Source organism: Filicampus tigris, chromosome 22 (assembly GCF_054856515.1).
Source record: "Filicampus tigris isolate MCC_2025a chromosome 22, RoL_Ftig_1.0, whole genome shotgun sequence".
Classification (NCBI taxonomy): domain Eukaryota; kingdom Metazoa; phylum Chordata; class Actinopteri; order Syngnathiformes; family Syngnathidae; genus Filicampus; species Filicampus tigris.
In genome coordinates this window covers 8,486,061-8,512,457 of record NC_141238.1, presented here as the reverse complement: position 1 = coordinate 8,512,457, position 26,397 = coordinate 8,486,061, and the positions used below count along the sequence as shown (strand labels likewise).

At 41.3% G+C, this 26,397-nt stretch overlaps 2 protein-coding genes across 2 annotated transcripts in view; one reads left to right on the top strand and one right to left on the bottom strand.

The window, feature by feature from the left end:
• LOC147126824 (troponin T, fast skeletal muscle isoforms-like) overlaps nt 1-26,397 on the bottom strand; it is a 42,109-nt gene that overhangs the window by 5,325 nt on the left and 10,387 nt on the right. The window contains exons 5-7 of the mRNA XM_086022842.1: nt 26,031-26,078; nt 15,656-15,800; nt 12,860-12,997 (exon numbers count right to left, since the gene is read on the bottom strand). The gene's annotated coding sequence lies outside the window, so the exon portion shown is untranslated. The remainder of the gene's footprint in view (nt 1-12,859; nt 12,998-15,655; nt 15,801-26,030; nt 26,079-26,397) is intronic.
• syt10 (synaptotagmin X) lies at nt 17,390-25,971 on the top strand. The gene is made up of 7 exons (XM_086022827.1): nt 17,390-17,796; nt 18,683-19,082; nt 21,266-21,827; nt 22,473-22,593; nt 23,163-23,334; nt 23,417-23,546; nt 24,365-25,971. The coding sequence occupies exons 1-7, from the start codon at nt 17,580-17,582 to the stop codon at nt 24,434-24,436; spliced, it is 1,674 nt and encodes a 557-aa protein (XP_085878953.1). The 5' UTR covers nt 17,390-17,579; the 3' UTR covers nt 24,437-25,971.

Here is a 26,397-nt window from a genome sequence, read left to right as displayed (position 1 = left end):
ACACACTAGCACTTTTGTTACATTCAGTGTAATATAAAACATGGTTCCTGTATTTTTCTTTCGTACTTTAGTGTGATAGGTGATTTTAAAAAGAAATGTTGAAAGAACTGTAAAATGCGGTCAGAACGGTACCGCCTCTACCTCACTTTCAGCCAGGAAAAATTCAGTTTGAAGCCAAACAAAATCAATAGTAGGGATTGTAATGATTAATCGAAAATCGATTCGCCCCAATTCATCGATTATTCGATTCGGTTAATTGAAAAATTGAGTTGGTTAAATTCATCTAGAAAATGATGTCTTGAAACGTTTTTTCATTCCAGATGCATAGCACATTTTGAATGTGTAGATCAAATTATGCTTTTGTGGGTGGCTGCAGAACCACACTAGTGCACAGAGACAAGCATGGTAAAAAATCGAATCGAATCGAAAATTGGGAACTGAAAATCGAAAATCGAATCGAATCGGAGCTTGAGTGAATCGTGACACCCCTAATCAATAGGCTTCTTCCTTCCTGACAAGAGAACATTGAAAATGCTGATAAAATGGTTTGGGTTCTTTGGTCCAAAACCAACTTGAAATCCCACCTTATTGTGTCTATACATAGCCACAAACTTCACATAAAGCAGCATTGTCGCACGATGCTATCTTTCTTATCATGAAACTTCACTCAGTGCAGAGAGAGAGAGAGAGAGAGAGAGAGAGAGAGAGCCATGAAGTGAGGACAGCATCACCTGCTACAAAATGACCTCAAAACAGGTAGGAGGGCAGCACCTTGAGAGCTTCAAGCAATAACATCTGCTGACAGTCAAGCAGGAAGGTGATTGAGTTATTGTTGCGGTCCAAGCAGATTAACCTCTTCCTGTTGTTTATATTGATGCAGTTCTTACAAAGAAAATAACCCCCAAAATAAAAAGTGATGAAGCATCTCCCGAGCGTTGCAGAGGCACCAAAGCGTGCGATGTGAGCTAAATGGATGATCCGAGGATTTTTTATTGGGGGCAGCGTACCGGAAGGACATTTGTAAAGGAAAACAGGATAAACTGTATCAAAAATATGTTGTCTAATGGCCTAAAAGAGAGCAGAAATTACATGACTTAAAGAATCACATGACAAATGTACTGCTACTTTCGAGGTTTTATGGCTGAAATTCAAAGCATGGCTCAAGAAAGAAAAAAACAGGAATTCTGGATCTTTGCTCCCAGTAAGTATTGTTTTGGAAATGGGGGCCCTAGAGCCAGTTTGGAGGGACGTTATCGAACGCCGGTTACATACGTAACTACAGTTCTATGAGTCCCAAATGCCGGCTAGGGTGTCCGGTCACTCTGAATCCCCGTGACCACACGAGAAGGTTCAGAGGGACTGCCTCCCAAGTGTCACAGGCTTTCTTTTATTATCCCTAAGTCACTCGGGGTCACTAATGACTAGGGTTGTCACGATGAATCGAAAATCGATTTAAAATCGTTTCGTTTAACTGTTGAATTCTTAACAGAATTTTGGGACAGCAGTATGGACATGGACGTTTTGGGTTCAATTCCTGTGCTGGGACAATCTCAGATATGAAGTTCTTGACTCAATTTTATAGCCACTCTTAAAATGGGCACACTGCCTAGAAGCTACCACTTTGAAACTCTGACTTCTTACAATTACATGTTGACTTTGCTGAATTTTATAACCACTCTTAAAAATCAGGACCCTGCATGGAAGCCAAACCTTCCTTTGAATCCCTGACTGCTTTAAAACGTGTGGTTCTTGACAGCTGAATTTTTCAACTGAATTTTGGACAGGTGTCAGAAATCGTGACCGGAGGTTAATCGCCTTTGAAACCTTAAACGCTCCTTTGAAAGTCTGACTGATTAGAAACTGCAGTTGTCTGGGTGGATCGGTGGGTAGCACCATTGACTTTGGACGCAGGGGTTTTGGATCAATTCCTGTGCTGGGACAATCTCAGTGAGGGAATTCTTTCACTCAATTTTATAACCATTGTTAAAAATGGGCACACTGCTTGGAAGCTAAAATCACCTTTTTAACCCCACTTTGAAACTCTGACTGTTTTAAAGTTCACCAGATGACCAACTCTGAAATGTCTTTTTTTTTTTTTGCCATGATAAGAATCAACAGCAACAACTTAGGATCCTTCATGCTAGCAGACAATTGTGCGCAATTATACAATAATGGAATTCCACTACAAAACTACACAAATCTAGAAATTCAGAAAAAGTGTCCTACAAACTGCACGGCGTGCGCGCATTGTGCAATTTCACGCTCGCGCCCTTGTGCTGGGGTTTGCGCTTCATTACACTACTCTCGCCGGTTTAACCTTTTCGATGTGACGCAATGTTCGCTCCCCTCCCAGTTAGCTTAGCGCGCCCTAAAGGTCAACAGGTTTGCAGCCCTCCGAGTGCGGCAGACGCACGGGCCGTGCGAGGCAACGAGGTCCTTGATGGGGAAAATGACAGCTCCTGCCTCGGGGTTGTATTGTCTGTTTATGCAAAACATTTGCATGTAAAACACTCCGTTGTACTCAGAAGATGTGATTTCATCCTGCCTAGTCTCAAAAGCAAATAACAGTCATGACAAAAAAGGTCAGGAATTTGAGACTCGGTTGAAGGATATAACGATACATCGTGTTTTGGGCGTTACATAAGTGCCTCACCGCATCTAGCTGCGACGGGGAATGACCAACACACTGCTGCAAAATAGTACTGATTGAAAGTGACGGAAAGTGTGTGTGTGGGGGGGGGGGGTGTCGTCTTCAGATACTTTGCACAACGATCAGGAAAAGCAGTCAGGATACGATCAAAATAGCGCGGAACTTTGTCCCTCTTTACTGCGCCGGGAAAGATTATCAGCTGCGCCAACTGCACTTGATTGGTCCAGAAAGTGAATATTTATTTTAGTGCTGTCAAAAGATTAATCGCGATTAATCGTAATTTTCAACTACATTTTTTACGAAGCTTTGAACCGTTATTTACTTAAATCTAGGAATTCATGTGGAAAAAAGTATATTTCTGACTGTTCTAATAGCTGTCTTTGATCCTTGAATACGATTCTTTTCCTGTAAAATACAACAGTTGAACGATAGACCAAAGATGTACAACAAATATGGTATTTGAATTTTGCTGTGCAACGTGTGCAAATTATTTTGGATTTCTCCAATGAGCCGTCAAGTAACTTTTTTAAGTAAAACTACGTAAAAGTCCCTATTTGCGATTAATCGTGATTAATCTTTTGGCAGCACTATTTACTACAATTTATGTAATTAAGAACACCCTGCTAAGGGATTGTACTTTGGAGAAGTCCAGGAACTTTTGTGGTGGGATTTGCATTGCTCAACATATGTGATTGGAGTATTTTAGTCAAGAGCTAATAGTTCCTCGGGCTGTAGGTGGAAATGTGGTTTAAATAACAGGAATAATGAGTGCCAACAATTACTAAAAGTTCCTGGAAACAGAAATGATAAGAGTTTTGATGACAGTAAAAGTATTGTAATTGAAAAAGTGACTGCTTTCTTTTTTGGCCACACGGTCTCTTAACTTCACAGGTCACATTTGCATCTCGCAATCTCGGAAATTGGACGGCAGCAGAATGAGCATTGATTCATGCGAGCATGGAGAAGAATGCGCTGCTCGTTTCCGCGCCGCCACAATATCGTCCATTAGCCTGAAAAAGCAGCCGTGCTTACCGCCTCTTTCTCACATTCTTGACGGCGTCTTCGATCACGAGCGCGGAATCATCCGTCCGAAAAAGTAATGTATGCCGACTGATGGTTGGGATGCCACTGGGCATGCTCGCAGTTAATTTGCATTTGGTGGTCCTGCTTCTTTTCTACAACAAAATGGGAAAGGACATCTGTGAAATTTGAAAAAAAAAAAAAACTGAATCAACTGGATGTCACGCGCTAGGTAGCCATCCGAAGAATGAAATCTTAAGATTTGATGAATTTGAATGTAGCTTGTATAACATGCTGAAAGGAGTCAAGTGCCAAAAACATTTATTTTGTCATAACTAAGTAGATAATTCCCCCAAAAGCTCAGAATAATTTGGGTGAAGCAGTGACAAAAAAATAAATAAAAAATATGTCATTATGATATTATCAGGCTCTAAATCTGACCAATTGGCAGCAAAATTTAGAGGACAAACCCCGGAGAAGCTGAACCGGAAGTCGCGTCGACTACCAATGTCACAATGCAAGGGGGCTACATGTTAGCAATGCTCAGCCATTGTTGAACAAATATCGTCAGATGTTTGACGAAGCAAAAAGGCGAATAACCTTTTTTTGTAACTAAGCAAAGGAATGTAAAAAATCTCAAAAAAATCTCAGAATATGAGTAGCTGCCCAAGACAGTAGCCACATAGCCTCCCCTGAAAATTGGAAAACAATTATGACAGACTGTCTTTACAGCGCGTTACTAAGGCTAGGCCCAATGGTCTTAATGTTCAATTCGGATTTTTTGAAAAAAAAATCTGATTTTTTTGTGTAAGCATTTATATTACAAATGCGACCTGGGTCTTGTCTGCTGTATGAACACATGCGTCGCCAAAGTGACCCGCATGCGCAGAAGAAGGGACGACGTCACTCCCATTTAGGGACCATCATTCTGGTTCTCTCGGAACCGATTTTAGAATGTCGATGCTAAGTTTCGATTCCTAGTTAGCCGCGCCGAAGAGCCACGACCGAAGTACAACCGATAAAAAAAAAAAAAAAAAAAAAAAAATGCTAAAATATAAAGTCAATAGTCACTCAAAACAACTTTGCAGATTCGACCCCCCTGCTGCCAGCACTGTAACTCCGCCTGCGCGGAGCACATTTTGGGCTCGGGATGGCGTCAACGTCGGATATATGCGACCTGGCCGTTCAGACCGTGGCAGCATTGAAAAAAAATCAGATACGTACCCGATTTAGGACCACATATGAAAGCGACCCAGGTCCGATTTGCCTAAAAAAATTTCTGCGCCCTCTCCAATTGGTCCTTCCAGTTGGACCAGTAAATCCGTCACTGTTTGCTACCAGCTTGTCCATCCATTTGTATTCTTTCTCAAATCCATTTGCGGATCTAGCGATCTCGCTAATCAAGGTGTCATTGCGAGCAAGTAATGAGTCCTGCCAGTGACCCGAAGCTAACGCCTTGGCTACTGTCAGCACACAGGCAAGGTTTTTTTTCGCCCCTCCGTAACCCGACTACCACCATTTCTAGTCCGTGTTTAATTGCTAATGCTGTAGCTTTGGAGATTCGTTCTGAGAAGGCATTATGTGATTGGGGTCAAATGCTAATTGCGATGCATGGAAGCATGGAAGGCATAAGGTACACCGTTAGTGGTGTTTGCACACATGACGAGACACGTGATGTGTTTAAAGGGGAAGTCAACCCAAGGATATTTTTTTCAAGAATATGTTCTATGCAAGCCCACTGGTTGAAACAAGGCATTCCGATTAATATTGCGTTTAGGGAATATGAGTTAAGCGGCAAAATCCACCCATTTTTAGCCATCTCGAGGGGCGGCCATTTTGTCATTTCTCTTGACTGAAAATGACATCACAGTTGCTCAGGGCTCAGCTGTGATTGGTCGTTACCTGAGCCGTGAGCATTTGTGATGTCATTTTCAGTCGACAGTAGTGACAAAATGGCCGCCCCGCCAAAATGGCTAAAAACGGCTGGATTAACTCCTATCCCACAAACACAATTTATCAAAATGCCTTGCTTCAACTAGTGGGCGTGCATAGACCATATTCTTGAAAAAAATATGTTTGGGGTGACTTCCACTTTGAGCAGGAGTTGGATACAAAATAAAAAAGATATTAGCTTGTCTCTGCATGTATGATGTCTGGGGAAAATGATGCTGAACTTTAAATAAAGGTAATATAGGTAAAATATGAATGCCTGCTTCCTTTTTTTGTTGTAGTCTAGTCGAGAGGGCGATGATATTTCCACATAATTCACCTTTCTTCTACATTTTACACACCTGCCACCGAGGTGCTATCATCACAAATGCCAAAGAACACCCACTACCACTGAAGAAATTGTGCTTGTTACCTCCTTCTTTAGAGAGCAGGATTGAATATCTGTCGAGGCTGGAGGCGGGTATCTACAAAGGTGCTGGTGAAAATAAGGTTTGTTGAACTTTGGAAGAGGTCTCTAGGTATCTTTTAAGACTTTTATGAAGACACGTATGCCTCTTTTTCACTAAATGTGACGGCAAGGTGTCATGGATTTGCATGGTTGAGGACCCAAGTGCAGAGAAGCAGGAAGGCAAGAGTCAACCAAGAACATCTGGACAAGAGGCGTGTGTGTTGACAAGCACAAATCTAACGAGAAGGCACACGGAAAACAAAACTAAATCCAATCAAAACCAAACCAACAAAAAGAAATCATCACACAAAGAGCGGGCGATAGGGGCTCAATATTACGTCACATTTTGAGAGCAATTCTTTATGACTAAAAACAAAAATGACAGCTGAATGACTGCCGATGGTAAAACTCATTTTGAGTCCTGTTACACTAAAATACAAACCACAATTGTCAAATGCATTGCAAATCTTTCCGCGTAACATTTTTTTATTGTGAACGCAGCATTTTTAGCTACGAGATGATTTTTGTGTTCGCGGATAAAGTTTGATAATTAAGGCCTTAGGAAATCCAGTTTAAGGATTCGCAGGCACCCTAGTTGTTGAGTAGGACAAATTCGTACTGTAAATCCTTGTAGGAGGCTTTGTTTTTGATTGTTCGAGAAGCCGGAGCAACAAAAAACAGCCGAGGGTCTTCCCAGGCATTAGTTCGCATAACAGGGCAGGGACTGGGAAGCTCGCGCGAAACATGATCCGAGAGACTGTACTGATGATACAAATTACAGTGTGACAGGAGGGCCCGGTGGAGACGGCCTAAGGAAAGTCGGGACTCCAAAGAGACTAATTACCCGCTCCCGGGCAGAGCGTTGCTTGACGGGAAACTGGAAAAACAAGCGAACGCAGCTATCTCACGTTGGGTTTTATGGAAATTCCAATTTGCTTGATAATGGTGCTTTCACACCTGCGATTCGCTTTCTCTGGTCCGAATCAGATTTTTATTGTGTTTATAATGTCAGCCCGGTGTTCCGTTTTGATGTTTGCACTGTTTCAGGTTAAGGCGTTATAAATGGGCCGCGCGGAGAACTAGAGTGCGAATAACGCAGATGGACTCGCGACCCATCCATGGGGTACACCACCTTACACTCCCAGTTAGCTGGCTCTGGCTTGCCCGTAAAAATTGGACGGATCAAAGAAAGTTCACATGAAAGAAAAGCTTTCAAGAACTTTGCGGCTGACCTCTGGTAAAAGCCTCCTCTTTGTTTTATCCCGACAATGTCTGACCTTTGCGTCTTCAACCACGCGGATGCGAAAGCTTCCGTGTCTTTGGATGCAAGGCAAACACTGACTAGTTACAAACTTGACCTTTTCCCCAGCCATCCGCAAACAAATACATACATACTCCCGCACGTGTTGTGTCTGCATTTCATTTGAATTGTAACAAAATGTGGCAGCGGTTCACCCATTATTTTGCCCGTGACAAAAGATGCATGCTTCCCCAGCTTGATATCAAAGCCAGGCATCCATCACTACATCCATCCACCCGTCCACTATCCAAACGGGTGGACAGCTAATGAAAGAAGATATTTTGTACAATCGGCATGAAATTTGATGTCAAAACTGAAAAATCAGTCACTCAAGTGGGCAGCTCTTGAAAAGCTGCTCTCTTCTATTTGCATATGATTCAGTGTAGTGGTCTTTTTTTCGCAATTTACGTTTTGTATGACCTGCTAAACATGCATTCAATGTGCATTCTCTCAAGTATGTTGACATTGAACCGGCAAACATTCATGGAAAGAAAAAATGTAAAACATTTCCCCATCAAAGGGAGAGTCATGTTAGCTCAGCATTTACACAACATAAGCGAAGCAAAGAAGTTCATCCAGGGGGAGTTGCCATAGCAACAACAGACAATATTCTCCGGATTACAAGCCGCATGATTTTTAAAACTGCAATTTGAAAGTAGGCCTACACAAAAAAAGATGATGACGGCTTGTTGATGTGATAATCGTTCAATAACAAATACAAATAATAATTCTTCAATCCAACCCGATAAAATGACGAGTGCAAGGAATCAAACGTGTTGTTTTAATCATTGCAATGCCGAGTCCCTTAAAGTCATTCATTACACGCGGGGCCAGGCTACAAAAATAGTTGACTAAATCAGTCATTGTTGACAACTTAGTGAATTGGTCGCTATACTTTCCTGAACCCTCTAGTGACGATTTTTCAAAATAGTGACGTTTAATTCCCGCAACATGAACAAAATATTTGTACATTGTTTGCATGTTGTGCTTTAGAGAGTTTGAGTTCGGAGAGACAAACTTGATTTTGAAGTCTTATTTGACATACTTCGCGATTTTTTTTTTTAACCATGCAAATTTGGCAGTTTTGCTAACAACACTTCTGATGAGTCAAATTTAGAAGACATATTCACTGTCACTCTACAGAGACTTTAAAATGCTAATTTATGGAGTTCAATGTTTACATACATACACTACCTGTAAAAAGGGGTCGCAGGGGAATGTCGTCATTTTTGAGAGAAAAGTCTTTTTCAGTTAAGGTAACTATAAAGAATTATGAATGTGGTGAAAAGAAACCAAAAGATAAGCACAATATATCACAATAACACTTTAGGGAAAAAATGACATTGTCTGGGTGACCCCAATCTTTTGAACGATAGTGTACATGCTTTGACAAAAGGGACATTTCGGGACATTTTGTCATGTCAAGAGGAAGCACTTTATCCCACGTTATCGATGCAAGTTACTGCTGGAGGAGAAAATGCTGGGAAACACTGGCTTGGTATCAGGAGAAATTAAGCATCAGCCAAGGGGATAGGGGAAAAGATTGAGATGGGTTTACTTTGGAAAAAAAACCCTCATATTTTAATTTCAGGCCTTATCGACCAACTCTGGGTACTTGTAAAAGTTACAGAGGGTCTTTTTGGCCACAAGCACTCAGCAAGTGTTGAAAGAGTGTAATCCCCCAGGAGAGTCACCCGTTTTGGAGGAGCTGGTAACGTAATCGCGCTTTATATGAACATAATTGCATTTGTGACGCCTCCCCATCAGTCGGCGGACAGTGGCGAGGCTCAACAGATTGCTTTTGCAAGGGGTGGGATATCGGCTTATACACTTAGGGCGGATTAGCCTGCAGCTAATTGAATGAGCGGGATAATGATTAAAGCACTCATTGACGCCTCTGTGGAAGCCATCAAGGTTTGTCTGTGGCCTTCATAGAAACCTCTGAAGAAGTCAACAAAGTTATGAAAGGGCGAGCAAGAAAGCCACTGATTTGGAATTGGCATAAAACGGCGATTGATTTGGAGTGATACATGAACGTAGCTTTGAAGTCCGAATCAAGAACAGGCAAAATCCCTTTCAATTTCGGAGCAATGAAGGAAGCTTTGAAGTCAAACGGCTGCATGTTCCACCTCACGTCCCTGCAAGGCACCGACTTCATCCGGCGGGAGTGAGAACAATTTCCCATCATGCATGTCAATCCCAGCATGTGTCGCTCCACAGGTGTTACACAACACCAACCTTGCTGTTATGTAACAGGCCCCAGATATTTTTTTTTCTATCCAAAAAAAAAAGAAAAAATAAAAATAAAAAAAAAAAGAACACACCTGCAAGGAAAGTGTCATCCTAGAGATCAATACTTGTGATTTTTAGTGACGATGAGAACTTTCTAGCTGTGTTTGTTTGGGTGTCTGCAGGTCAGGATTCTGCTTCATGAACCTCTGGACGTGAATAAAATCGCGGCAGCCCGCCAACAAGATGTGGGAGGCGGGTGGATTAAGAGAGATGAACTGGCTTTTTTTTTGCCGCTTTGGCCATGATTGCATCCATTGATTTTGGGGCTGTTGCTAATTTTAAAGGACAAGCTCCAGTTGTGCAATTTTGTCCGAATTTTTTCAACAATTTTTTACTTAAGATGCATCCTTTCTAAACCACATATGTCAAAGTCAAGGCGCACGATGCATTCAATAACCTCGGAAACAAAACAACTTGGCATGACACAAATTCGACCACAACACACAGACAACCCAATTCGTTACACGATTTCTATAATATATTTCTTTGCATCAATGTTTGCCACCCCATGGCTGTTCTACATGCTGACTGAAGACTTCACGTCACTTTTCGTGGCTTTCAGAATCGGATTGTGGCGAAAGGTTATTTGGAGTAAAACACACTTTATTAGAAATACTTCAAGTTAGAAATCTCCCGTTGTTTTATTGTTAGCAATCGTTGGCATTTGCTAAATTCATTGAGTTTCGACGTAGTGCTGAGATGTCCCACACTGTGAGCAGGCATTGAACGCTATTCGAGCGCTAAGTGTTGATAGTGAGTGACTTTTTTTTTTCTCTTTCCACCTTCGACACAGCTCGTAGTTTGTTCGTGCCAGCAAACTCAGTAGTTGCAGATTGCCCGTGTTTCACCACGTTTGTTGTTGTGTGTAAATGGTAAAAGGTGGGTTTAATAATTTAAGTTCGTGTCAGGTCACTGCTGTACATAATAGCCTAGATATGTTCTCGTGAGTGATGTCACGTTGATGAACACTAGTTGGCTCATATGCTAACTATTCTAGTGATGAAACGCGTGAATGTGTATTGTATGTATTGTTTGGCTGATTAATTTCTTAATACAGTGAATTGTAATGTTTAGGCATATTCATAACAAATGGATATGCATTGGATGATGTTGCTAAGTTATTCTTTGTCTGTGTTGTTGCAGACCACAATAAATAGATGTGTCAAGTGGAATACGGGCCTGTGTTCTCTGACGGGAGCACCCACATTCATACCTTGCCACTCTAAAATAGAGTCAGCTGGAGACATCATACCAATCATATGATCCTCTCCGTTTTACTCCACATTATGTATAGTTCATACAATCTTGGAGCCCGAGTCAACCAGAAAATTGTTTCCAGTTTCAAAGTCAAACGGAAGTGACGTACGAGCTGCCTCGCAAAAGTAGCAGTAATGTACTTTATTTGATTTTTTATTTAGTAACTCCGAAGATAAAAACACAACAGCTGGGGGGGGGGGGCAATTTCACCATGGCTTGCCATGAGATTCTTGCAAAGAAATATATTACAGATATATAAAGCGTGACATCATCAGCAGGCGCGAAGGACCCGATCCAATCTGGACATTTTAAAAAATTTCAATGAACATTCATTCTATCAGTCCGGCCCTCGGCTTGTCGCAAATTTTTTTATTTGGCCCTCCGTCCATTTGACTTTGACACCCCTGTTCTAAACAATGTAAAAGTTGTGCATAGGTCTTTACAGTGAACAGCTATTTAAAATATGTTTTCATCCATATAAAATGGTGCCTTGAGTTATAGATTTTCACCCTGCTCATATCTCAAATTTACTGTCTTTATGTTCTTAATTTATTGTCTTAACTGTCTGTTTTTAGGTCTGATTCTGAAAGTTGAGTTGAGTTGCTCAGTCCCGAGTGATCACTTTTCCACCACGCTTTGTCCTGTGTGTCATTTTCCATGCAGTTACAACTGAACCACTCTTTTAGAACCTCCGCCGTGGTGGTTCTAAAATGCAGGCCGACAAGGGCCGGAACATCACTGTCATTTGATTGGCCGAAAATTTTTTTTACAAGCGATGCAGCAAGTAACTGCACATGCCCATTTTCCTGGTTTTATAGCAGCGAGACAGAGCCAACCATCGGCCGCTAATTTATCAAAATACATATTTTATATATACACTTTACTGTATATACTGTATTTTTGTTTTGACGGCGATGTATCTTACTCGCTTAAACCCAGAAATTGATTTTTCGTACATACACGACGTGAAATTTTTTAGCCGTTATTTCAGCATTTTAGTCGATTAACACTCCATCATCAACTCATTCAATGATTAATAACATTCGTGCAGGGGTGTTTGCTGGAAGTTGCATTTAATAATAGCTCACAGACGAGTGGGGAGAGTCTCTCCGGTGGCCCCCAGTTTCTATTGAGCGGCACCTGGTCGCCATGACGACAGCTTTTTCAAAGAGCAACGCGGCAGCTCTGGATGGCGCCGTGTTTACAACAAAAAAAGTCATGACTGACGAGCAATCAACAATTCAATCATGTCTGGTGTCCCTGTTCAATCACGTCTCGTTTCCAAAGGACAATGGCTTCTTAATCAACACTGCATCCACACGCTTATTGATCCAGCAGCTGAGTAACGCGGCACGTGCGCGATACACGCGCATGATTAGTGGCGGATCAGGAACTCATTTGCACTGCAACCGACGAGAATTCTTATTTTTAGACCAGGGTGGATAAATGAAAGCCCAAGCTACAAATGATCCCATTTGGATAAAATGTTTAAAAATTAGCTGTTCTTTGACCATTTTTTTAGCTGCTGCTGAGACTTTGGGTTTTTTTTAGCCACTTTGTAGCCTCTTTCTTTCCGTTTTAGACTTTTCTCATTTATTTCTGAGCTGTTCCTTAGTCTCTTAAGCCTCTTTTTAGCCACTTCTGTGTCTCTTTTTAGCAACTTCACACCCTCTTCTTCGCCTTATTTCGGTCGCTTTTTTTCTTACCCTTATTGACTTCTTTGCATCGTTTAGTTGCTTTTAAGCCATTGTTGTCAGTCACTTTATTAGAAATTACTAGACACAATTTAGGTGCCATTAAATCCAGACAATTTCCTCTTCAGTCCATACAAACTTTAAACAGTATTGGATATCTCATCCCTATGAGGATTTTAACTGTATAACATTTTATGACAAAGAGGAAAAATTAAAAAACAATGTGTTCATAGTACAGATTCACTCACCCATGACCCGCCACCATGTCTGCCACAAGTACATTCACCATCTTTCTTCTTGTGCTATCAGAAAGGCACTTTGTTTTCTGGTATTCTTTACGGATCTGGTCCCCACCTGGTCTTGGAATACAGGGCTGATTTGACAGTCTGAAACAGGAACAACACAACAATATTTGTAATAAGTAGCCTCTGGATAGCTCTTTGAGAGCCGAGGGTGGATTGTATAGGTGATGTGATGAAGATGTCGTGCAATTGCGTCGCCCATACAATGTGCACAAACATGTAATTGGAACCAAATTAATTGGGTTACTTTTCATAAGAAATAACCCCCGACACAAACAATCCAAAAATTGAGTTAATGAAAATCCCCAACTGTTTTTCGAGTGCAGGAACATATGTTGGCTGAGTGTCACTTGGAGCGTCTTGCCAGGAAAAAAAGTGTTCTCGCTGCAATCTTTAGTGTTTTTTTCAATTTCCTGTTGCCTGATGACATTCTGGCACCGCCACAAATCGAAACTCAACCTTTTCTGCTTTTAAATTAAAACAGACACTTCATTCATCCACAAGAGAAATGATCTTTTTAGCGATTTTTTTGACACTTCTAAAGCGCTTCTCATCCACTTCTTTTTGTGATTTTTATTGATACTTTTTTCCCACTTCCTTGACATTTCTTGTCTCAAGTGTCTTCATAGACTATTTTTGTTTGTTTGCTTTAACCTCCCATTAGCTAATTTTCAGCCATTTCTGAGCATATTTAGGTACTTTTAGCCCAGGGGCGGAGCTATCGGTGGGCCTGGGTGTGCACAGGGCCACCCAAATTGAGAGACTGCCCACCCAGTGAGATTCATGAAAAAATATATACTTTTACATGTTTAGTAAATTATGAAATTATTTGTGTTTTTTAAATTGAATATTAAGAATGGCATAATTGTGGATGTCTAAGGAAGATGTGAACTTCATAGTATTCGGTTTGTCTTTTTAATTGAATATACGATGTGTCGGGACAGAACGATTGTGCGAAGTGAGAGAAATATTCAGGCTCACCCTGATTTTTCCAGGCCCACCCATTAGCCACGTTCTGGCTCCGCCCCTGCTTTAGCCACTTTTTAAGTCTCTTTAGAGGTTATTTTAGCTTTATGTTAGCCAAACTTTTTTATGAGCCACCTCACTTAAGTTTTCACACTTTTTAGCCATTTCTTGTTTTGTTTTATTTTGTTTTATTTACCCTTTTAGACATTTCTTAGCCTTATTTGAGCCTCTTGTTGGCCAGATTTGGCCTTTTCGCAGCTTTAAAGGCTCTTTTTTCTCCCATGTTTTTTCAACTCCTTACAGATCTATTTAAAACACTTTATAGTCACTTTTTCACTGTTCTTTGCCTCTTTTGTTCACTTAGACTAATTTTATCCTCTTTAACCTCTGCTTTAATAGGTGCTCAGTTGCTCACCATGCTGGTTTACGACCCCTTTGTGGGGACACGCTCCTATTTGTAATTAAAGTGTCGTTTTCTGACAGTGGGTTGAGAGGTTACGAGTGGCATTAATTACCGTAACCATAGCAACAAGAAGTGCTCAACCATCCGGCGCCGTGCGTAGTAATTATGATTATACTTAAAATCATTAAGGGGAGAGAAGTGGTTATCAAATTTGGGGCGGATTAAGAATAACCCACAATAACCTTTCACACAGAGGGAAAATAGTTTGACCCTGCCCCGGCAGATAACCAAAATATTTTTTATTATCGTAAAGGTACATTTGTTCTATTGCTTATCAGCTGGTCTTCTGATAGCCGCACGCCGGCAGACAGCATTTTCCTCCCGCTTTCTCTATCTCCCTTTGCTTGCTCGGCCAGACGCTTAACGAACAATTCCCCGTGTATACTGTTGTCAAGGAGACAGGCCCTTTTGATTCACCTGTGTGGCTCGCGTTGGGAGATTTCAAGTTGGGAATTAAGCTGAAATGAAACACTCCCAGAAGGATCAGGGCAGGCCAGGGATGAGTGATGAAATAAAAATACAACAAATTTGTCCTTGCAATTCATGAGCATGCATGATTGGGATCCCACGCGTTACTGAGTTGACTGCAACAAATTTTGATCTTATTATCTATGTGGCCTATCTGCCGGGAAAAGCATTAATAATAGAGGATGTTTCATCATCTTTCGTCACCAATATCAAATGAAAAAGTTACTCCCTGATTCTGTCTCACATTACAACAAAACACGGACAAAAAGGTGAAAGTTTGGGATTGAAAAGTTTTGTCATGACATTTTCTCATTTCATGTAATGAAAAAAGGTGAGGTTTAACTAAACGTGATTAACGTTTAAAAAAAAACAATCAAGGAGTAACAAATTCAAGAAAACTGCAGTGGAAATGTTTTATATTACGTATTTATAATGTTAAACTTTATTCTTGTAAAATTACATTTATTTATTGAAATAAATAAATAAATGACTTAATTCTTTAAAAAAAAAAAAAAGTTACACTGTAATTTATGGAGGATTTAGTTAATAGAAATAATTTAACTATGATGAAATGGCGTTTTTTTCCTGTGAAGATATTTTTGCCTGATATTTTGATAAAACAATTTGCATTTTTGTAAAATTCCATTTGTATTCACCTGTCTTAAAAAAAATCTCTAAATACTGATGTTATTTGCCTAAAATGTTATTTATTTCTTGTTTTCTTTTTAAATTAAAGTACAAAATTCACTTTCCTACTTCGAAAAAAAAATCATACAAAAAGCAACTAAATTTAGGTGCAACAGCTTTAGTAATGGCCTAAAGTGTGAAGAAAGAGGTAAACTCACTAGGACAAAAAATATATCGTATATTAAAAAGTGGTGAAAGGATTTTCCAGTGGTGGGCACGTCGTTCCGTCATCATCTGTCCGTCATTTTCTTCCCTGCAAGGCTTCATGGCGGTAACCATGGCGCCGCCACTCTCTTCTGTTCTCTATATTCAAGTTTAATGGCAAAGACAGAACAGCAGGCGTTAAAGTAGGTCGCTGTGTGGTTAACTTTCATGAGGAATATTAGCATTTTGGCAACAAAACAGCCCTGCTTGCAATTGAATGTCCTTGTGCATGTGTAACAATTCAAGTATTTTTTTGAAATTGGAATATTTTAAGGAAAATCTCCATTGAGTGGATAATGGTGAATTTAAAAACAAGTTTTTGTTAGCCCGTGAGCAAAATGTAATCCTTGTTAAACATGTTATCTTATAAAAAAACACACTTTGAGCGTCTAAAAAGACACTGTCTTTTGTAACAATACATGTGAAAGGATCATGAACATGCACAAGAATATAGATACATACTGAATGCTTCTGTTACATAGGTATGGCTTATATGGTTATAGACACTTCATTATAAACACCTGCACTCTATAATGCAGTGATTCCCAACCATGGAAAATGATGCACTTTCCACTTAATTAGTTTCAAAATTACTCACTACAAATAATCTTTTCTATCGTCAATGAAATGCTCTTCCACAAGATGGCAGGAGGTCAAATGCATCCATCCATCCATTATCAGTACCGCTTCTCCTCACAAGGGTCGCGGGGCGTGCTGGAGCCTATCCCAGCTGTCTTTGGGCAGTAGGCAGGGGACACCCTGAATTGGTTGCCAGCCAATCGCAGGGCACACAGAGACAAACATCCGCACTCACAATCACACCTAGGGGCAATTTAGAGAGTCCAATCAACTTACCATGCATGTTTTTGGGATGTGGGAGGAAACCGGAGTACCCGAAGAAAACCCACGCAGGCACGGGGAGAACATGCAAACTCCACACAGGGAGGCCGGAGCCGGGATCGAACCCACGAACTCTGAACTGTGAGGCGGACGTGCTAACCAGTCGACCACCGTGCCGCCTGGCAGGAGGTCAAATATAAGATAATTGTGTCCACCTGTGGCAATTCAAATTTGCCATATGAGTAAATTAAGACCAGATCATCATTGCAGAATTTAATCCTTCTGACATTTTTGTTTGGTGCTGTGACGTGAGATTTCTTTTTTAATTAAGTATGTGCCTTGGCTCAATAAAAGGTTGGGAAATAATCTATCTTTGTTCATCCATCAATGCCAGGGATACATAAAGACATGGAGAAAAGAACACATCTTCATTTTAAAAATGTTATTATTTTAACTTTTTTTTTTTAAATACATTTTTGTTTCGTGGGCTTTCCATGAGATTCTTGTAATGTAATTTACAATGTATTTTAACTTTTTTTTTTTTAAATACATTTTTGTTTCGTGGGCTTGCCATGAGATTCTTGTAATGTAATATGTGTACCTTGGCTCGATTAATGTTGAGAAACCTGATGCAAAATTCTTCCCATAGAATAATAATGGAGTATTCATTTAAAGGTCGTAGTCATCAACAGCAACAAACTAAGAGCTGTTCCTAATATTATGCTCGCCGTACCCACATGAGAGGCTGAAAACGGTAGGGGGAACCCCCCACGCGCCTCACTAGCAGAAGCTACAAGAAGTCAGTGCCGCGAGAGGAGGGGGTGGTCCCGGGGAAGGTGGGGAATTATACTCCTGTCGCGCAACAGGTCCGCCTCACTGTCTCACACTCAAGAGCCGCGCGGAGGCTGCCTGCTTTGCGCGCTGCCTGTTGCGCTCACTCGTCTCGACGACACCACCATCGCCGCTGCTGCGAGTATGGATGCCGATGCGGCCGCCACGCGCTTCCGCCTCAAGGCAGCCCTGTGACTGGCGGGCCAGATGAACCGCCGCCGCCCCGGATCCTCCTCATCCTCCTCCGGCATACAATGGCTTAACCGAAGAGACATGAGCGTCCGGAGCGGGGACGGCGTCACGCTGTGCCAGAGGGCTCTGCAGATTGTGACGGACCTTTGCCTAACCGGACATGTGGACCGGGAGAAATGTTCGGACATTTTCCCCTTGGAGAGCAGCGGCATACCAAGTAAAGGATACGCAGGTAAATACAATCAACTCATTTCCTTTTTCTTCAGCAAACTTCTGTTGTGCATGCATGCATGCGAATAAAATAGAAGGAATCCCCCTCTTTCCATCCATCACAGGGTCACGGTCATCCCAGTCAAGCAGGAGATGACCCAGACTGAATTCACCAGGTCTCATTTCATATCAATTACAGTGTTGCTGACACTGAATCATAGCCATGCGTCTTGGTTTTTTTCTGGCGAATATCCCAGTTGACTTTGGGTGAAAGAAGCGGGGTACCCTTGGACTGTTTGCCAGTTAATGTCAGGGCACATAAAGACAAAGAAGCTTTCAAACTTGTATTCACACCGACAGACAAATTTACTGTTATCTTCTATTAACCTGAACTGACTTTTGGCCAGAGAAGCAAAGCACACTGAATTGGTTGCAAGACGTTGTCAGGGCACATATTGACAAATAAGCATTCACACCTGTGGACAATTTAGAGTCTTTCATGAACTTAAGCTGCCTTTTGGTGAGACAGACAGAAACCGACGGACAATTTAGTCTCCAATGACATTAACATGCATTTGTTGGGAATGTGGGCGAGTCTGAGTAAGTGCAAGAAATCCACACAAACATAGACGGAACAACCTAGAGTCGAACCCCGAAACATCAAACTGTGAGGCAGACATGCTAACCACTCACGGAATAATAAATCATTTCTATCTAAACTTCTTTTGACCTGAAGGTAATTTCCACTGTCCTACAGGTTGGGGCTGATGTTGCAACACATCTAATTATCTGAATATGTGAAGCTTTCACAGCTGTGTGAGAACACACTTGGGCAAGCTTCCATTTCTTTGTCCTCGATTGTCCCTTGTTTGCCCATGTTCTTCAAATCCCGGTTGTCTTCTGTGCAGACATCTCCATCAGCCTCCTGGCTGTGGTGGTGGGCTTCTGTGGCCTTGCCTTGCTGGTGGTGTCTCTCTTTGTCTTTTGGAAGCTGTGCTGGCCTCTCTGGAGGAGCAAGGCACTGACGGTTCACGGGGGAAATGTGGGGCTCCGCGTCGCCTTTCCCGAAGCGCCTCCCAACAACTCGCCACTCTTGTCCGATCAAGCGCCGCCGGCGGAAGAGAAAAAGAAGCACTCGCCCGAGGTGACGATACAAGGCCGGAGCTCGGTCAAGCTCCTGGAGGCGGCCATGAAGATCAGCCAGACGTCGCCAGACATCCCGGCTGAGGTGCAGACCACACTCAGAGAGAAGCTGAGCCATCAGGCCAAGATCCAGAGGCAAACCACTGAGCCGACGTCGTCCTCCAGGTAGCACCCGGTTGCACACTCATCAATGCTAACGCTATCGGCTCCAGTGTTAATTTTGACAAGATATTTGAATTTAGTTTTCGTTATAGTCTTTTGACTAAAATTAATTAAGGTTTTCGTCATAAATAAGTCATCTGATTGTATTTTAGTTTGAGTCCAATTTTAGTCGACGGAAATAAAGACCGATTTTAGTCGATGTTTTCCTACATACATTTCAACTTTTATACAGAAAGTACAACACACCTATTTGTAACTGTAGCTTAACACGCAAGACACACATTAAACATCACTGTGACATTATCAAACTTTTTTTCAATGAAAAGTGTTGAAATGACAATATTTTGCCATCTTCAAACTTAAAAAATAGTTTTTGACTAAATAAATAAATAAAAGGGCTTGGGAAGCTAGCATTGTCAACAACAGATTCAATGCTAATGGTGTCATACCGCTGTAATTTACCACAGCGTAATATGCACGCAATTATTTTCAGTTCTCCACAGTTTAATGCTACAACAACGTTAGCAACGGCAACAAATGTACCAAATCTCCGGATGTACATCCTGTTGACCTTGCTTCTGTTCAAATTCGTCGTATTCTTCCCACGAATCACCCTTCCACATTTGCATTTCGTCTTTTTCTTCATCCTTTTGAAGGTGAAATGTGCCCCAAAATCCTTTCGTCGCTTTCCACCAGCATTATTATTATATCATGGACATTATACAATACAATTTTATTTATATACGAAATTGATGTAGTTATCGTTATCGTCTCAATGAATTACTTCTATTTTAGCTTTCGTCTAAATAAAAATATTTGTGACGACATAAACGAGGGCAAATTATAGTCGACGAAATTAACACTGCTCGGCTCAGTGGGGGTCATGTTGACATGAGGCCGACATCTGCGGGCAAGTTTGGCCCAAGTCACGCACAGTGTCACACTGACCTTTCCATTCTCTTGTGGGAATTGTGCGTTTCACAGTTAAAAAAAACAAAACAAAACAAACCTCTTCCAGGCTCACGAGTTGTGTCACACAGGCTTGTAACGCTACTATTAGCTGTACGTGTGAACCCAGCTGCCATGACAACGCCTGCAAGCCACCCCAGTAATTAAACAATCACCCCACACTTTGCGCCTTTGTTTTCTAGGACTGCGTTTCAAGGCCAATGTCCATAATTAGCATTGCCGCAGGTTGGCCAAAGATGTGACGCAGCAGGCAGCTGTGTGTGTGGACCCTCACGCCACGCCACGCACTCATCACTGATGAAATACCACTGGGCACCCGGTGACTTCAACTCCTGTCATTAATGCGTGAAGGGATTAACAAAGTATTAACTCTCAAAGTAAACCTTGTTATGAGGCCTTGCTTTTACTTATTCATGCAAAAACTAGTTGTTGTTTTTAATACCAAGCACTCATAAATGCCTCTTCATTGAATAACAAGGCCCGGAGGCGACCTCCAAAATATTGAACTCTCACGAATGCACAATGAATGATGTTCTCTCTCACATCATTCTGTTTAACAAGCTTGCCTTGCTTTTATTTATGTTTTTAGTATGCTGCTATCTATCCCAGACAGACCACTAAAAATACATACACATACAATACTTACTGTATTTGTATTTATACAGTGTTTTTAAAAAACATTTTGTCCCATATTTTTTCGTTTGGATGACTACTTGAAAAATGGTTCCAGGTTTCTGTTTCGCACTGCAAGCACCCTGACCAGTGCAGTTTTGGCTGGTCTTGCAGTTAGGTTTGTCATCGTCGTAGTATTTAGAAATGAGTTGGTCAGTTTTAAGCCATAACAGGTGAGAGAACGTCGCCGATTGCACAAGCGTTACAAAGGAGGCGGTCCAGTTGCTTGGTGACACTAGCGAGGTGAACATAGTCGTCGTTTTCGCCCGAAAGGAGAGAACTACACAGAAATTCAAGGCGTTTCGGTGTTTTTGTATGGAAGCATAAACCTGAACTTCAACACTACTTTGTGGCTCAAGATGGTGGTGTCAAAAGGATCATTTGCTACATTAGATTCTAAATAAGTGGCACTGGCCTTATTTTTCGCACGGATGAAAATGAGGATAATTGGAAGCTGGTTTTGAACATTCAAGCTTCATCGCATTAAGGCTCTAAGGATGAGAGATAATTCACCCAAATTGCCTCACAGCCACCTTTTCCCACAGGCACAATTCCTTCCGGCGCCACCTGCCACGCCAGATGAACGTCAACAGCTTTGACTTCAGCATGGACGCGGTGCCTTTCCGACAGTCCTCCACGGCAAGCATCGGGAGGATCAAACCGGAACTCTACAAGCAGAAGTCTGTGGACTCGGAGGGTGAGCCCAGAGAACCCGTCGAGACTTGTGGAAAGCTCAGCTTTTCGCTGCGTTACGACTACGAGGAGCAGGCGCTGGTGGTGACCATCCTCAAAGGCTTGGACCTACCCGCCAAAGACTTCACAGGAACCTCGGACCCCTACGTGAAGATCTACCTGCTGCCAGAGAGGAAGAAGAAGTTCCAAACACGAGTCCACCGCAAGAACCTGAACCCGACGTTCGATGAGACCTTCTGCTTCCCCGTGGTGTATGACGAGCTCTGCAACCGCAAGCTGCACCTGAGCGTCTACGACTTTGACCGGTTCACCAGCCACGACATGATCGGTGAGGTGGTGGTGGACAACCTCTTTGAGCTCTCTGACCTTTCTCGCGAGGCGGTGGTGTGGAAGGACATCCACGCCGCAACCACGGTGAGTCGGCGTCCGCGCCGGCCAATGAATAAAGTATTTTATTTTATCCAGCGTGGAGTGGTACACTTAATCTCCCCGAGAGGCAGAAATCATCCAAAAGTGGCAATCGAAATGCATTACATAAATCCAACAACACCCACGTTTCCACAAAGTCTTGGGTACTCGAGCGTAATTATAGCAACAAAGAAGACAATCACAAAACCAACACATTTTAGAAATAACACTTACCTAGGCTAAAGAATTGTTCATCAATTTCACAAATGACTGGAATGTGTGCTTTTTAAAACATCTATGTTGGTATTTTTAAAGATTGAAACGCGATAAATAATGAAAGGCAAGTTTTTATTTGCACAGGGTTTTTGGCAACTACATTATGAGCCTTCATTATCAAGGACTTGAGACTAAATCGTGTATTTGTTTTTGCTCTTTTAAAGGCTTTTCATTTTGCTAATCGCCGACTCTTCCACGCAAAGGCCACGTCCATCAAATAGCTGGTTGACATAACATCTTATTTCCATCTCAAAACAATTTAGGCACAGAGTTTGACAAGTTATGTAACCACGGATACCTGACTGTCAACCTGTTACCACAATCACACATTTCATAACGACAACATGACCAAAAATGTCATTCCCTCCCCCACAGGAGACCGTTGACTTAGGGGAGATCATGTACTCGCTGTGCTACCTTCCCACAGCAGGGAGGATGACTCTGACGGTCATCAAATGCCGAAACCTCAAAGCCATGGACATCACAGGCTCTTCAGGTACACCCACGCATCAAATAGCACTTGCCGAACCGCAAACACAACTCGACGGCAGGTGGGCACTTAAGAGTTGCGACGGGAGAATGAAACGGACGGAGTGCGCCGGGAACTCATTAATTGCCTAATTGGGAATAGGGATTGAATACAAGACATGAGTCTTGAGCTTGGTTTCAATTATGAAGCTAGTCTTAAAAAGCCCAACTAAGGAGTTGAAAAAAAATCCACATTGTGCAAAAGCACATGCCAAAGCAACAGGTGGTCCTACTACTGCCCAATGATGGGGCATTTTGGCCCATCCGAATGCGATGGACAAAGAGCGACAGATTTCAGTTCTTAAATGCACTGTGTCCTAGTTCCTAGCATGTCTGCTTCAACAGTTTTGATGACCAAGGCTCGAATCTCGGCTCTGGCTTTCTTTTTGTGAGGAGTTTGCATCCGAGTACTTCAGCTTAGGTTCATTGTGGACTCGAAATTGTCCAGAGGTGTGCTACATGTGCCCTGCGATAGGCTTCGTGAGCAGTCCAGGATATATCCTGCCGCTCGCCCAAAGAGACAACTTTGTCTTCCAGATCCATACGTAAAAGTCCACCTGATCTGTGACGGACGCAGGCTGAAGAAACGGAAAACCACGACCAAGAAGAGCACTCTCAACCCAGTGTACAACGAGGCCATCATCTTCGACATCCCCCCGGAAAATGTGGAACAAGTCAGCCTCTCCATCATGGTGATGGATTACGATCGGTGAGCACATGTGTACAACATCAACAGGCTTAGGCGTGTCTGGGGTATTGCTAACAAAACGGCAACTACATCTCGCTCACAGGGTTGGACACAACGAGGTGATCGGTATCTGTCGCGCCGGGCCGGACGCCGAAGGCCTCGGACGGGATCACTGGAATGAAATGTTGGCTTACCCACGAAAACCCATCACCCACTGGCACGCCCTGGGAGAGGTAAGGCTTTCTTTTTCCAAAAATGAGCTTTTCACAAGTGCCTGCAATGGATGCCTTTCAGAGCCACAGGACATTGACTAATATGACATTTCTGATAAAAGCCCTGAACTCTCAGTAGAATCTTGAAAGCTTTCACAGAGAATAAGTACAAGGTGTTTCATAATTCGGTGTCACTTTCTTTCCTTATAGCTCAATCAATGTTGAAGATATGAAAGTCCAACTTGTATTTCCTGAAAGATCTTCATCTCAAGTTGTTATAGCAAAAATTTGAACACAAAAATCCAAGAAATTACTTTTTTCATTATATTTTTCACAAATATTCAATCGGTGACCCCTTGGTTGGACGGCAAAGGTTTCTCGCCAAAGGCTTTAAAAATTCTATCCAAAATCTGCGTTGAAACACGTGTCCACAACTCACTCTCAACACAAAACGTCTTTTCCTTTCCAGTGAACATCACTATCATTAAATAGCAATGAAATCTGTGCAAATGTTTTACACAAAAAGTAAAACATTGATTGTGACGTAACAATGGACTGAAAAGATCACCGCAGCAGAAAACTTGAAGATTTCAACTTTCAAGCGAAAATGATTTTATCTTGCTACCCCTTGCCAGTTCCTAAGATATGAGTTTTTGTGAAGTGACATATACTTATGAAACACCTTGTATACAGTATATGACTTATTTGGAGAATAAAAAAAATCTACCAAAAATCTAGTTATGCATTTTCCTTTTTACCTTTCTGTTCATTTCTTACCGTAGCCCGTCAAAGCTGAAAACAAAAGTCAATGCGAGTTTTGTTGTTTTGAAATCTTTTAGTGGCCTGGAAAGGGGGCAAGCTTCGAGAGTCAAGCTTCGTGTCCGTCACCCAAACCTCCACAGACGCCGTAACGTAGCGCCAATAAGATTACATGAAGTTGCTAGCAGGTTGTGTGCACATGAATCCATCACGTAAAGGCATTTCTGCCAACTTTCTGCCTTTTGCTTTCACAAAACGTAATTTGACGATCCTGCCGTGATATTACGGACATTTTTCACACCCTAACATTTTACTCTGAAATGGCACAAGGTGTAAGGGCTACATGGCTCTGTGCCATAAAAGCATTTACTGGGTACAAAAAGAAAATAAATATATTTAAAAGGTAACTGAATGCACAAGGGCTGGGTTCATATCTCAGAGCATGCATCAGTCATAACACAAGAAGATCAGACCATTAGATGGAGAGAAAGTAGCAGATACATGTAGCAGACAAACAGTATGTATAGAAAGAATATAGAGTACATAATATTGATTTATATTTACTTCCCACATTTGACTACTTCTGCCTGTAGTTGATTATTCAGTCTACAATCACAGTCAAAGTAAAACGTGAAGTGATTGTTCTGTGCTTTGGTTTCACATTCTACTGAACAACGATACATAAATATACACAAAATAGTACATAATATATATGTACAGAACAATTAGTTATCAATGGATGTTTTTAATGTGGATGAGATTTAATGTGTCTGTGATTCAGAAAAAAAAAGAATCGTATGTCATCAGTCTAATATCTAAAAAACAAAAACAAAAAACAGTTTACGATAACAATTAACATATCCACTATTCTGGTCCCGGATGCTATGCTAACAATGTTAATGTTTTAGTCAAGTTTTCGTCTTTGATCTACTCAAATAATATAATCAGTTTCACTTGACTTGTGCAATTTGTTTGAATATTAATATGTTTAAAAAAAACTTTTACGGCTCCCTCTTGTGGATCAATGTGCTACTACAAAAACACAGCACTGCGCTAGCTTGCGAGTTTAACAAATACATCGATTCTTTACCATCCATCCATCCATTATCCAAAGTTATCCACTTGCAGAAAATACAAACCGGGAAAAGCCAACATTTTGGTGTTTATTGTACAGCAACTTTTACAGTTCAATAGTGGGAAAAAAATTGAAGATGAACATATATTTTTTACACAAAGCCATACAAGTGTTTCATGCATCTACGACTGAGTGTCTTGTCAGTAATAAGAAAGAAAGGGAAAAAAAAAAGGCTATGTACTGTTATTATATTAGCACAAGCACACTGTGCAATGATGTTTTCTCCTGTGCAGTGCTCTTAATGTTCAAAATCAATATTTAATTTAAAGCATGCCTCTCATGTCTTTGGGAGAAATTTAAGTTATGAATATGTCGTGTTTACACATGTACATAATGAAAAGAGAAGAGAGTATGGGCTTGTTGTATTTCTATTGTTTGGTGACAATGGAGTGACGTTTCTTAAGCGTTCTGTACTACGACATCATGTCATGTCCTGATATGGACAGTTTGTGATAACTTTTGTAACTCAAAGTCCACATTTGGAATATCATTTATTGTATCGGTTTCATATGTATTTTATCAAAATAAAGCAACAGTCATATCATAACTGAATGATCACTGGAGTTTTTTTTCTAATTGTTGTTTTTAAAAAGCTCGTGGATGAGACTTACCGACTTTGCTTGACTTTCGGAAGACGCCACTTGTAATTTGCAGCCAACCTAAAAATACAACAAAATGGGGTTAGTCTTTTAAATTTGTCTTTTTTGTGATTATTCATCTATCAAATTTAGATTTCGTCTAGAAAGTAAACATCAAAGAAAATCGGCCCACTTTGTTAGCGGTACACATTAGCATACCGTTAAATGTCACATGGATTTTCAAGCGCTTTTAAGATGGTTTCGACAAAAACAAATGCATCTTTTTGATGAATGACATGAAGAGAACATTCTGATCTGGCACTGCAAATCCCTTCCTTTTTGAAACTGGAAAAGACCCGCACAATGGGCGGCGATGCTAACGTTGGTTTCCCTTGGCAAC

Coding starts and splice junctions, on each gene's coding strand:
- syt10 (XM_086022827.1), top strand. CDS start 17,580: ATGAACCGCCGCCGCCCCGGATCCTCCTCATCCTCCTCCGGCATACAA. Junction 22,594..23,162: donor GGACATCACAGGCTCTTCAG/GTACACCCACGC, acceptor TTTGTCTTCCAG/ATCCATACGTAAAAGTCCAC. Junction 23,335..23,416: donor ATGGTGATGGATTACGATCG/GTGAGCACATGT, acceptor TCTCGCTCACAG/GGTTGGACACAACGAGGTGA.